This window comes from Apus apus, chromosome 10 (genome assembly GCF_020740795.1).
Source record: "Apus apus isolate bApuApu2 chromosome 10, bApuApu2.pri.cur, whole genome shotgun sequence".
Lineage (NCBI taxonomy): Eukaryota > Metazoa > Chordata > Aves > Apodiformes > Apodidae > Apus > Apus apus.
The window spans coordinates 20,147,818-20,161,543 of NC_067291.1; the positions used below are offsets into that span (position 1 = coordinate 20,147,818).

Consider the following 13,726-nt stretch of genomic DNA (forward strand, 5'->3'; position numbering starts at 1 on the left):
TTTAGAGCAGATTGCTTCCCTTCCCCGTGTGCTGATGGGAGCTCCAGGAGTGGGTGTAGTTGGGAGAAGCATTGCAAAGCAGGACCATGTGCTTTGGTTGCTGTGGAAGGCACTTCAGGCATGGTTAGGGACAAAGAATGTCCCACAGAGTGAGGCAGCCCACATGTGTCATTGTTACCCTCTTCTGAGTAATTTTCTTTAGACAAGAACTGAAATAAGGAGCCAGGAATGTGAAATGATGAGCAGCATAGGCATGGCCATGCCAGCTTGTACCAACAGTCTCTGCCCAGCATCCAGTGTCTAATGGTGGCCAAAGGCAAACAAATGGAAACCGAGGCAAGGGAGCGTGTGCTTCATTGATCTTTCTGCACATGAGGATCTGCTGGGCTTTTACGTCTGTCAGCTTGTGTCTGCCCTTCTCACAGCTCCATTCTGCTTTTGCTGCACGTGTGTAGATCCTATAATGATCCAGTGTCTTCTGGGTGCAGAAGGCAGCATAAAAATGTGTCATTATTTTATAATGTTGCCATGTGCAAAGCATATATTCCACGTTTTTTAACGTTCATGTGGGAAATTGGATAAATTGCTATGTAAAGCCAAACTTGCACCTTTAGATTTCTTTTTGTGTTTCTGAAGGGTTGCATAGCTTTGTGCCTACTTTGTGTTCAATATTTTTACAAAAATGTTTTTCCCTGGTGATGGCTGCTGCTTTAGGAAGAGTCTGCAGGGGTAATGGAGGAACAGGGATGTGAACATTCAAGGTACAGAGGATAATGGCACAGGAGGGAATACAGAAAACTTGTGGCACTTCTGTGTTGGCTTGGTGCAGTGTGTGGGCTGGTGCTGTCATCTGCCTTGTGAAGTGGTTGGGTGTTCCTGCATTGGGGAAAGTAAAGAAATGTACCTGTAGAAACATCAGCCACCTTCTGCATCAGGGAAATATTTCTGCTCCTCTCTTTCCTTTTTATTGGGTTGATGTTTTAAATTGGCATTTGCAGTGACTTGACAGGGTTTTGTCTACTGCAAGTGTCATCCTGCACTGCTCCAGGGACTGTGCATTTCTATGCATGGATGTTTCCCACATTCCTCAAGTTTGACTTCCTTTGCAATGCAAAAAGATATAAATAGGAAATAGGGTTTTCTCCCAAAACTGGCTTCTAAGATTTGTGTTCCTCTGAGATCTTCCCAAATTTGTTTCTTGGGATTACAGAGTGGTATCAGGTCAGTGTTTCATCCCTGAAGAGCTGCAGGTTGCTGCAGGGAGCTGGCTTTGCCATACAGGGGGATGTGCCTTGCACAAAGCACGGGCAGAGATTCCTGCCTCGGAACAACCAGCCCCGTCGGAACACGAAGCCTGTTCTCCCTCACCGAAGGAGCATCTGTGCTACAGAAGCCCATAAGAAATTGCAAAATTGAATACTTACAGGTAGCTGGATTGCACTAGTCATAGATAGCAGCCCACATCTATTTTATTCCAGTAAATCAATTAACATTTGTCAAATAAAATTAATTGCAAATGTTTGGCTGTTTTCCTCTTCCAGCATTCCGTGCTGTCGGTTTGTCTCAGAAGAGGCTCTGTGTGGTATTGATCTGAATCTAAAGAGAAAGCTTGTCTAGCTTGTATCTTTTTTTCCGACCCCCCTTTCTTTCTTCCTTTCTATCTCTTTATACTAAGTCATATCCATTATGGCAATGATATATTATCAGCATTCAGCAAACAAGATAGCGTGTTGCAGGTCGCTGAGCAAAAATTTTCAGCCTCTCTTTCCATGTGAATTAACCACTATTGAAATAGTTTATTGAGATTGAAGTATTGATCACTTTTCATGCTAACCTTGGCTTAAGGGGGAAGAGGGGAGGTGGTTTTGTTCTCGTTGGAAGACGCTATGTTTAGTTAGAAAATGTATTTCATTTATTTGGGTTCTTTACAGCTGCAGCTGTTTTACTGCTTGGAGAAGAGGTATCTTAGCTTTATTTTTATGACAGTATAATTATCCTTTAGAAATACACTTGATTACTGTGTGTAGCAAAATTGTTCCAGTATATTGGCTTGGCCAATATTGCTATACAAACAACTTTTCAGTCAATTGAGTCTGGTAAAAAATCAATAGTTTATAGCAATATTTCTAGTGAGAACTTGCTGAATCTAAATGTTTTTCCTGCTCTAAGAAGAAAGGATTTTTATAGTAGTTTGACTTCCTATTTTTCCCCTACCTCTTGGTACACTATTGTCTTAATTAAGGACTGATAAGAATTACAGAGTTAGGTAGGGCAAAGCCAGGTAATTATTCTTTTTTACTGCATCTATTTTCAAAAATATGGAAGAACAGATGAATAATCCCCAAAGCATCTTTGACTGTAGGAACAATCAGAAAGCAAGAATTCTTCCCACTGGTGCCCAGTGTACCCTGTCTTGAGGGCAGCTTGTCAAGAAATTGATGAAATCTGCTGTAACACACACCAAAAGCACCCAACTGCCTTTCTCTTTTGTTTGCCAGTTGTTGTAGGTAATTGACACCATTACCTGGGATCTCTGCTTTCTGTGGAAAGTATTGCAAGTCCAATGATAGGAATTTTTGGAAACATAGCTGCATTATTTTCTGGAGATTTGCACCTTTCCTGACAAGAGGCCCCCAAGACTCTTACCCTGGTAGATGTACAACCTTCCAGCTCTGCAACAGACTTCCTAATTTTGTATCATCTGGTTTATAGTAGCTGGTAGGATGCACAGTTTGGGCTGCCTCACAGCAGAAGGAAACATTTCTATACCACTGCATCTATTGTATTTACTTAAATTGCTTTTTTGGAAAAATTAATTCCCTGATAAGTCCAGGAGACATTTAGAGTGTGTGCTTTTGTGTGCTGTGTTGTTTAGCTCCATCACTGGCTGCTGAGCTCTGAGAGGCTGTTTGGAAAGATTGCTCCTTTTTACTTCAGTCAAAGAAGGTTAACATTAGAGTTTGTAATGGGGATATATACACTGTGCCAGGCAGTAGCTACATTCAATTATTTAGATCTAAAATCCTTAGTTGCGTGTATTTTGAGCCTCAGTATTACAAAATAGAGGTAGTTATCTCTGGCAAATAGTTACTCTGTGAAGTCTCTCTCTACTTCCTGCCTTTACATACAAGCAAAAGGAATATTTGTCTCTTATTTCCTGTTTTCTAGTCTCTGCTTTGCAATTGTAGCTCATGAGAAATGAGATGTTGAAGGAACTCAGGAGGATGTTACAGCCTGCTGTGTGCCTGGAATTTCTTTACAATGTATTTTGTGTATGGTTGGTAAAATATTTGGGTTTGGTTTGGGGAGTCTTTGGCAGCAGGGAGCTGTACAGTTCTGTCCCAAAATAAGCATGAAGCCCCAATGATGCTGTAATTAATTTGTGAAGTTACCTGGGAGCTGGGAGAGAGGGAGGAAAAGGGAGAAGCAGTTATCATCTGAGCAAAATGCTGCTGAAGCAGACGGCTTCACTTTAAGTTGAGTAATTGGGAGAGACGTGGCTGTTGATGATGTACCCTCCAGAAGAGCTGGATAGCTGGGGAAAGCAGGGATAAATGTGGAAGCTTAATTTGTTTGAGCAATTTACTTGAGCAATTCTGCTGTTCTGTTGAGCTGTACGTTCCAGCATATGCCTGTTTCTGTGTTCCCTATCTCCAGCCACCTTGGGGTGCCCCATTAGCACATTGAACGTAGCCTGGTGAGACAGCTGGGAAGTTGCTGTCTCTTGCAAGACAGGCTGCAAACGGCGCCTTGCAGCGGGTTGCAGATCCTCGGTAACGTCAGCCGGGAAAAGTGGTGTCAGTTCTAGAAGGAGGAAGCTGGAGGAGATTTTACTGTGACTGAGGGTAAGGGATGTGGAGGTGGTGTAGCTCAGTTTTCTGGAATGGTAATGGAATAGCTGGAGTTTTGAGCTTTGGCTTGGCAAGGTTTGCTCTTCTTGGGTTGTCCTGTGGCTCCTAATGCAGGACGCTGGTGCTGTCATGAAGGAGCTCCCTCAAGAGGGTCTCTGCAATCCCAGTTTGTTCTTCAAAAGTGGTAACTCTCACCTCAGATGTTGTGGAAAGCCAGTGTAACTGTTGCTGTCCTCTCTTTATGCTGTTTTTCCATATGAATACCATAACAATAATTTCCCCCTCTTTAAAATACTTTCATTCACAGATTATTTTGGCCCTTTTGCAAGTGAGGTGTCATCCTCTGCACATGGCAGAGAGCCAAGGGAGACAGAGAGGGAAATGCTTTTCCCAAGAGGGTGAAGCATCAACAGCAGCAGGAGCTGAGTCCATCCCCGCAGGTTCCTGCTACTCAACCCAAGCAGCTTCATTGGGGTTGTACCTCCCAGAGGATGTTCTCACTGTGTTTTGTACATGGTGCTTTTCCCAGCCTGGAGCTCAATGCAGCTCTGAAAAAAAAGCAAGTATAGGCAGGTTCAGTGTTTCTTTGGCATTAAAACAAGTCTGTGGCCACATCAAGTCTGAAGATCCCATCTCCCTCCATTCTTGTGTTGCAATCGTGGAGGCATTTTTCCTTCATTTCCTTTCCCAGGCTACATTAATTTGCTGTTTCTTTTGTTTCATTTTTAGTCACGCTGAAAAGCATTGGAACAATAATAGCTGGACTAAGTGAGAAATACCCCACCAAATTTCTGCGTGTTACCATCACAGTTTAAACAAGACTGACCAGTGATTGCTGTTCACTTGTTTCTTCTGACCCCAGCTATCACTCGCCTGCCTCATAAAATCTGTTATGCACAAAAGTGCATAAAATGAAGATAAAGTACCTCCTTCAAGTCTGACAAAAACCATTCCTTTGCAGAATGGTAGCTGCAGTGCAAGTAAATAAATGAATGGACAGCAATCACAGCCTAGTTGATGAAACTGTTCAATTAAAGCACAGGCATTTACATGGTGTAATTTCCCTAAATTGCCAATGAGCCCCTTTAGACACAACCAGTGTTCAAATTGATTTCAGCATTGATTTTGGCTGAAGCTGATAAATTTCTGCTTGTTAGTTAAAGTAATTTTGCAGAAGACTTTGTACTGCAGTATTGAAGTGTTCATTTAGCTGATGGTTAAAAGAGGAGTTATTTACAGAGGCTTCTACTGTTGTTCTGAGATGGGACAATTCCCCGGTCATCTTTTTACTTTTAATTTTTAAGCTTCAGTATACAATCAATAGGTTATTGAAACTGATTAAAATGTATCCAGCCAGCTGCCTATGGCTGTTTAATTAGAAACTGGATGATTCTTAAATTAAAGTTGTTTTGTTTGCATGGTATGCCCGTGGCTTGGAAGATTAAGCAAATAGTAATCCTGGACATTTGAGTTTGTTGTTACCACTGCGTGAGGTGGTGTGTGAGCATCACATCTCGCCCTGACATGGGCAGTATAATCTGTTTCTTCCTTACAAATAACACTCCCTGGAGTAGAGAATTGGTGGAATTTGCCAGAGCCAAACTGTGGCAAGCTTAGGGGCTCTGACTGTTCCTTGACACAGCATACATTTTTATTCCTTGAAATGCTAGAAGTACAAGAGGAGCAGTGAAAAAATTGTGTTGCTCATCACAATAGTGCCTCAGTGCAACCCAGCAGTGTGACTGTAACTAACCTCACAGTGTTTGTGCTCTCAGCCTGCTCCCAAAGAAGAGCAAGCTTTCTGCTTGAAACTCAACCATGATTAGAAGAAAATACTCCTTCAGCTATTGCTGCGAATAACGAGAAAACTTTTGCTTCTTGGCACAGTTCTGTTTTCTACTGCTGGTCATTACTGAACATCTTTTTTTCCTTAATAGTTGTTACTCTGTGAGTGTTCTGAACACAAACAGTTTGATCGTGCAGAAGACCCAGCTTTAGGTCTCCTTATGGAGGGTTGTAACATCTAAACTGCCATCACCATCAGATGTGACGTATGTTTTGGCTCACTCTCTTGCTTCAAATTTCTTCCAAAAACTGTGATGGGCTCACTTTGCACTGGGAGGCGTAACGCCTGTCTGTGGCAGTCTGAGCTTATGACTGCTCTGCTGTCTCTTGTCCTTTCAGCTAGTTTAAAGCTGAAATACATAAGTGCATGTGATCAGGGTAGGTCCTGTGGCAGTGAGCAACCTGGTGTTGGAGATGGTGGCACCACAGCCTCCTCAAGCAGTGTCAAGGTGAAGCTGCCTCCGTCTCCCGTCCTTGCTGTCTGTACGGGTCATCCTATGGAACAGGGACCGGATGGCAGTGGGGTGGGTGCAGTGAGGAAAACTTGCAATCCAGTTTTGGAAGGAAGACTGGTAGAAGTGGTAACAGATGGAAATAGTGGCAGGTTACAGCATAGAAGAGGTGAGGGATTTGTTCTGCTGTTCTTAGGCTTGGATGCCAAAACTGCATCTTTCCCGCAGAGATGGGTTAAGTGAGTCACTCTGCTGTTCTGCATTGTGTTTATGCAGCTGCCAGTGCTAGTTTTGCTCTTTTGAAAAGTTTAAAATTTAGGTACAAGTATTTTTTGTTTGTTTTCTAGTTTAACAACAAATCATTTTGCAGTCAGTACTCAAGCATCTGTAATGGGACTTTAGATGGAGGGGAGGTTGGTGTAGATGGCTGTTTGAACTAGCACAGTCCCCATAAAAGCTCCTTTTTACAACTGCTGTGCACTTTGGATTTCCTGTTTTAACAGCCAGAGTCAGGCTAATGTGTTTGTCTATTGCAGAAGGCAACAACTGTCAAAGTGTTTATTTCCTAGAAACAATCTGAATCTGTTTCTTTAGATGGCCATCTGAGTACATGACAATTCAATCAGACTGCCAGAGTCTGACCAGGAGCATGAGAGACAGTGGCAGTTACTAGGAAAAAAGAGGGGGAAAAAAGGAAAAAAATAACAGTAAACCAAATCTGTGGGTGATTTGCTGCATATAGTTTGCAGCTGGTGACTGGCGTGTCATTCTGCAATGCAAAACACTTAGAGAATTGGGTTCATCTTGCGTGACACTGACACTAGTCATTTTGCTCTGGGTTATTTCTCATAGGGCAGGAAAATGTTCAGTTTGACTTCATCCAGTCCCCTGACGTCTGAAGGTGCTGTTGGCTGCAAATGTAGCTTTTTGTGTTAGCTTTTTAACTCTGATCATAAAGCAAGGGCTTTGATGCTTATGTTCATTTCTGTTAGGAAATACCTGCCTTGGTTGCAGAGACCTTTTGTGTGCCCCAAGCAAGGAGGATGTCTGGAGGGCTTCCTCTGCAGTTCATCAGTGCAGTGTCAGGGGTGAGCTGATGCAGATATGGGCAAACAGGACACTACTGGCCATTCTTGTTGGGTGGGATTATGTCTTGATGTGTTTAACAAATGTCTATGATGAATACATACCAAGGTGCAAAGCAGAAGGAAATGTATCTGGGAGAAGGAGCAGGAAATATCTTTAGTTTTTTACTTTGTGGCCTCCTGTTACCACTTGGGAAGTTCAGATTGGGCATTAGGAGAAACTTCTTCACAAGTAAGATGGTGCAGCACTGGAACAGGGGCATGAGAGAAGCAGGGAATCTCCGTCGTTGGGGCTTTCAGCAGAGAGCTGGACAAAGCTATGGCTGAGCTCATCCCCTGCTGCAGTCTCACTTCAAGAAGGAGGCTGGTTTAGATGGTGTATGGAGGTCTCTTTCAGCCACCCTTTCACCTACTAAAAGCATTGTTAGCAGAGTGACAACCCGACACTTTCTGTGAGCCAGCAGAGCTGCAGCAGATCTGAGTTTGTGGCATCGACTTCAAGTTTCCCTGGTGCCTGGACGCGAGGGGAGCGTTGCATCCCGCGCCCTGCAGCACAGCGCAGACGTGACGGCACCGCCCGTACATCATTTTGTCACATTTGCTGATGTTAGTTATATTTCTAGGAAGGGAAGGGACTGACTCATTGGCATAGCAGACAGGTCATGGCTTTCCCGTGAATCATTTGGTCTTGCCAAGGAATATCTTATTGATTAGAAATTGTTTCCCTGGCTGCTGGGGGGAGAAATAGAGAAATATATCCTGGTGGCCAGAGTGAGCAGATGGGAAGCAGGATCTTCTGGGTGGTGGGCTGCTGCAGGCTGCCTCTCTGCTTTCTTGTGTGAGCATGAGCAGCATGACACAATCATTTTAATCAATTTTTGCTACTAGGAAGAGACTGCATTTATTTTGGGTTTTTGGATACTAGCAAACTTGGTTTGTAGTCAAAAGTTAGTGTACGTGTTAGGAAAAGCTGTTTGAAGAAGGGATCTTTGCATACTCAGTCTGTGCTTCTGAGGTGACCATGGGTAAGTGACTCGTATGTGGGCAAATGCTTTACAATTAAAAAGGAGAAAACAAATTGAAAATCACTGTTTCTCTTGAGCGCCTGCATGTTAAAGCCTGAAGTTAATCCTTTTCTTGCCCTGGAAGAAATCCTGCCTCAGTCACAGCAGGTGATGCAGCTCCCCACTGGGCTTTTAGGTAAAATTTCTCACCATTCACACACTGAAATTGTTAGTCTAAGCAAGTTGAAAGAGGGAGAAATTTTTTATTTTTACATCTAAGCCATTTAATAAGGAGCTTGTGCATGTTCTGTTTGGTTGGTTTTGTTTGTTTTACTTTTAAACCGAGTAGAAACTCAATGTATTCAGTGTAGGACATTTTTAGCATTAAATATTAGGATGGGCTGTGGTTTATTCTATAAAAAGGTTTGGGCCAAAGCATTTTGCATTTGTCCTCTGGTTTTCTTTGCAGTAGACTCCAGGAAGAACAGAGCAGGCAATATGAAATTCAGCTGCCCCTTTTTTTATTCCTTATTTTTATTTTTAAAACAGAAAGCAGCAGCTTCTGACACTTCCGGTTTTTTGATTTGCCTTCCTGTAGAACCACTTCTTGTGTACAGGGGGGAGGGATGCTGTGGAGTTGGCAGTTCCCCCAAGCCCTATTCTAGTTTTCCATGATACTGATTTTTCTTTTCTGGAACACGAGGGATGTGCACGCCCTACTCCGCAGTCCAGCAGAAGTTTTTCCTGCTTGGCTGGAGGGCTTGGTTCAAACAGCCTGCACACTTGCTCACAGCCTCCTTCTTACTCCCTAAAGATACCCCAGGCTTTGCCACAGAGCTGGGCAAGCTGCCTGGGCAGCCCCCTGAGGGGCACTGCATTTTCAGAGCAGAGGAGACAAAGTTATGCTGAAGGACTTGGCTCACGTGGGTCCCTTCAGGGCTTTAACGTCTAGGGATATGGTTAATAGTAAAGGTTAATAAAATATTTGACACAACTGTGCCAGTCTTGCTTAGAAGCTGTTCATTGCAATGGATGTTAGGGGCTCAGAAGAGCAAACTCCAGTGGGAATGTGAACGAAGAGATTTACACTTCTTTTCCCTGGTGGCAACATTTCAAAGCAGGGGGAGGCTGGAGTCTGCCTGTCTTTGCTCTGTGCTCCCTGCTCTGCATTCCCTGCCAGGTATGTTCAGGAGAACTTCCCACAGGAGGGGTCAGCTACATCCTCCATCTTGTGGCAGCACAGTGTGCCAGGGCAGGGGGTAGGAAAGCCCAACAAAAGAAAAAAGAGAAGAAAAATGAACTTGTTTTCACAGGTCTGGCTTCTGCAAGGAGTGAGATTTTGCAAACATCGAAACAGCATTTCTCTTGAATATTTTGCATTTCAATGCATTTAATTTCTCCTCTTTACATTTGTCTGTAAGCTCAGCAGCTATTTAGCAACTGTTCTCACTTGTCTTTACTGTTAGGCACTGCTCAAATGCATTCCTAGCACAAGGAGCTGTTGTAGCTCTTTCTTAGGCAACATTGTTTGCCTCATTCTGGAAGATTTTTAGGTTTGTGCTCACCGAGATGTGCCTCGTGGTGAAGGACCTTCTGCATTTTGCTGCTTTGCTTCATCCAGTGAATGGTTCTACCATGATGAGTTTATTCACATACGTTTGGAGGTCACACTGAAATCAGAGTTGACCCTTGAGATGAGACTTCACAAAACTTGTGGAGTATAAATATGTGTTTAATCTCCTTGCAGACACCCACAGACTTACTGACAGGTGCAGTATGCACAAAAACTGGCTTCCTCATGCTGTGCCCATTGTTCTCTGGGTTTTTTTTACCTTCTGAAGCTGCACTAAAGTACTAGATCTTCAGGCCTTAGCTGTGCTGACTGTAACCAAAATGATCGATTCCAACTTACAGTTCTACATAATATCTAACAAAACCGTTTTCCCTACACACTCATTGGAACGGGTAATTACTGTAGCAACTACAGACTAATTTGAAGTGTTAGCTGTTAATTAAAGCACCACAGAGGTGTACGGTTGTCTTTTGGTGTAACCAAAGCTCCTATTCAAACTTCATTAATCACTTTACAGTTATTGTGTTGGGGAAGGTCAGGACAATCGAGATGCCGGATCAGCCTGGAGTAAACAAATTCCTTTCCTCCCAGGTAGCAAAGCCACTGGACACACTGTACCCACGGGCATGGTATCTCCTTTGTGATCCAATTCTCAGCGATAATTAAATGTTAAATTGGTACTGTCAGTGCTCTGTAAACCAAACCAGGTATCTGCCCTCTGCTGGAAATTTAACCCAAACTTCCACGGATGAATTAGCGTGCATCATAATTAAATAATCAAGTCTTCCCTTTTAATTCTCTTGGAAACAGGAGATCTCTCTTATGGAAAAAATATCAGCTTTCTTGACAGGCTAATTAAGTTGCCAAACTGTCCAGCACAGTACACATTAAGCTAGCAGACGTTCAGCATGCTATCTCAACCTGTTCATTTTCTTATCATTTCTGCTGATCTTAAGTCCAGAATGTTTTGCCACTGTTGATTCATCCCTAGTTACAGCAGGGTTCATTTCCTCCCTCGGATTCATGGATCACGCGTTCAGCTGCCCGGCTGGCAGGGCTTCCTCTGCTGGTTTTGCGTGTTGCACGTTGTGCTGGTATTAAGTAACAGTGATTTTTGATGTGCCTTTAACCGTAGTTGTTCCTAAAGCTAATACCACTCCTTAACACATGTTTATCCAGGAGTTACTAAATTAAGATGAAGTTTTTCAAAACTATTATTAACAGAAATTATATCAGCACTCAAGCTTGTAAGGTTAAACAACAGTCTCTCTCTTTTGCATGCTAACCCCCCCCCCCATTAATTTTTTTCTTCTTCAGGAGTAATTGCTAGAGAGATATGTGGTAAAATATTATAATTCTTTAAAGTTAGTGCCACATACATGACATTACTGTGCATGGTGTCATAAATCAGTATGAGACAATAAAACTAGTGAAGAGGAAAACCTTTAATGGTTTTGGGTTTATGCAAAATTACATTGGATTTTTAGGAGACTTTTTTTTGCCTGCCTTTTTATTTTCTTACAAGTTAATTTTTAGGAATGTGCCAGTCATTATTAAATAGCCAATTATAAATGTTTGTCTTCAGAAATTAAGACAAACTGATCTTGAAATGCTGTGGGAAATTATTTGGGGTATATGTGAGCATTAACAAGAATGCTTTCTACCCTTGGATGCGTGCACACACACCAATCTGAAATACAAATGCAGGAAGTTAATTTCTCTGATATTTTCTGTGGGTCGTTAGGTTATGATAAAGAATCAGTCATTACCTGTTCATTTTAATTGCTGTAGCTGTAGATCTTACTGTCTTACCCCTGAAAATACCCATAGGACTGGCAGACTTGACTGATAAACGTTGTTTGAGGAGGTGATTCCAAATAATGGCTGTATTGTAATTTTATTTCCTTGAAAGAAAATGTGGAAGTGGGTACGTTCATACTTGCCAGCTTGCTATGGTGCTGTACCAAAGTCTTCAATACATAGTTTTAATGCAAAACATGCAGATATAAAAAACAGCTGAATGGTTTCATTGTAAGTATATTCTTTTGATCAATTGTTTTCATCAGTGTTTCTTTAGAAATGCTGCATTAAATTGGTTTAACGTAAAACATTGTAGCTCCAAGTCATTTTTCTGTGAAATTAGTGTACACATGTTGCACATATGTATAGAGGTAATTTGGTGTGATCTCAAGTTGTTTAATTTTTTCCCCCATGCAGGGCTTATCATGTCCCTAGTGGAAAAATACTCGCAGTAAAGGTAAGATATTACAGTAATTTTCTTTCTCTCTTTCTTTCTTGACCTCGGTTTCCTTCCCCCCTCCCTCTGATTGTTAGACCTCAAGTTGGTGTATTGCATCAAAGTCCACATAGTTTATGCAGGAAAACTCTAGTCCATAAATCCAGCCATTCCAAATGAGCCCAGAGTTCCTGGTGTTTCAGGTCTGGCCCACTGGGAATTGCTTGGCACAGTGTGTAGGTACCACCACGGCCTCCTGTGGGCTGAGGGGGATGCATCCCAGGGCAGCAGAGGTTTGTGCCTTGCTGGCACCTGGCAGGGATGCTGCTTCCCTATCCCAAATCTCGGCATTCCCGGAGCAGGGAGGGAAGGGTCATGGGATGTCAGACTCTGCCTTAGTCTGCTGATGCCAAACTGGTCCCAGGGGAGTATTCTTGAGTGGTCTCTGCAACCTCATTTTTAAATAAAATAGAATTTCCCTGTTTTCTTTGGGGTAGTGCTCTGATTTCCTAGGAGATTTGGCGCTTTTACCAGGTTTATTTATTTGAATGACCCATCCCTCCCCTGGATTGTTTTTTACCCAGTTGGTTTTGCCTTTTTTCCCCGTTTGTTAGTGTTCTTTGCAGTGAAGCTGTTACTCTAGTGTTACATGGTCAGAGAAACACCAGCCTTGTCTGAACGTTCAGTTACAGCTGTGATGAGCAGTATGGCAACTCTAGTATTCAATTTATTAAATGAAATTTGTAAATTCAGGTATTAATACAGTTAATCTATACCAAAATCTTGAAATAATGTCTTTTTTGAAGATACCAGACTTTTTAATTTGCCTGTTGAGTTAAAACTCAAAGCAGTAGAGACTTTTGGAAAACAAATTAATTCTTGCGTTCATACAATTCAGTCAGTAGTTTAGGATCTAAAAAAAGATCTATTTTAAAAATATAATTTATGGAATAATTACTTAGAAAGTATAAAATGGGCTTTTTATGTAATTTCTTTCAATGTATTTAATCATTAAATTTGGGTAATAACTGAGTTAAACTGAAAGAATGTGGGTGTGGGAGAGGAGGGCAAGAGAAGGAGTGATGAGAGCTGGTTGCTGCAAGCAGAGCAGGTGTTAAATGGAATTTAAGGATGTAAGGTTACACTGAGACTTCAAATGAAGCATTTCTATTTCCCAGGCAATATTTACATCTATGGGTAACTTTCTGATTTAGGCTCAGATTGTCTGGTGGTTCCCATCAGCTGTCATTTGCTAAAAGGAGGTTCTGCCCGTGTTTCAGCTTTGCTGGGGGTCACACAAGTCCCTTCCCCCCACGAGGAGAAATGCTTTTCACTTTCCATTGAATTGAAGAAAAGCAAATTATTTCTTCTGGATTTCAAGTGATTCTCTCTGTGTGGAAAATATGGAAATGGAAAGAACATCCAAATAACTTCTAATTATGTGCAATACAAATACCACTTGAAAAAGTCATTTTGAAAAAGCCCTCAGATAATCTGTTTTCAAGCTCTAGAGAAGAACATCATCTTCCATGCCAGCTCTGCTGGGTGCTGGCATTGCTGCTCCCCAACCCACCCTGTGCTTCTCTGGGACCGTGGTTGCCCTCAGAAGCTGCTTGGAGAGGAGCTGGAGCACGAGAAAAATGGCCCAGGCAGGAGGGGAAATGAGTTCACCCTTTGCAA

At 42.3% G+C, this 13,726-nt stretch overlaps 2 protein-coding genes across 5 annotated transcripts in view; both read left to right on the forward strand.

Annotated features, from left to right (window-relative positions):
* IQCH (IQ motif containing H) overlaps positions 1 to 13,726 on the forward strand; it is a 174,342-nt gene that overhangs the window by 107,169 nt on the left and 53,447 nt on the right. The gene's annotated exons all lie outside the window — the stretch shown is intronic.
* The window catches only part of MAP2K5 (mitogen-activated protein kinase kinase 5), a 123,122-nt gene that overhangs the window by 27,720 nt on the left and 81,676 nt on the right, over positions 1 to 13,726 (forward strand). For all 4 annotated transcript variants that reach the window (XM_051628955.1, XM_051628956.1, XM_051628957.1 and 1 more), the window contains one exon: positions 12,028 to 12,067. In XM_051628955.1, the coding sequence (XP_051484915.1) occupies positions 12,028 to 12,067 (40 nt within the window). The remainder of the gene's footprint in view (positions 1 to 12,027; positions 12,068 to 13,726) is intronic.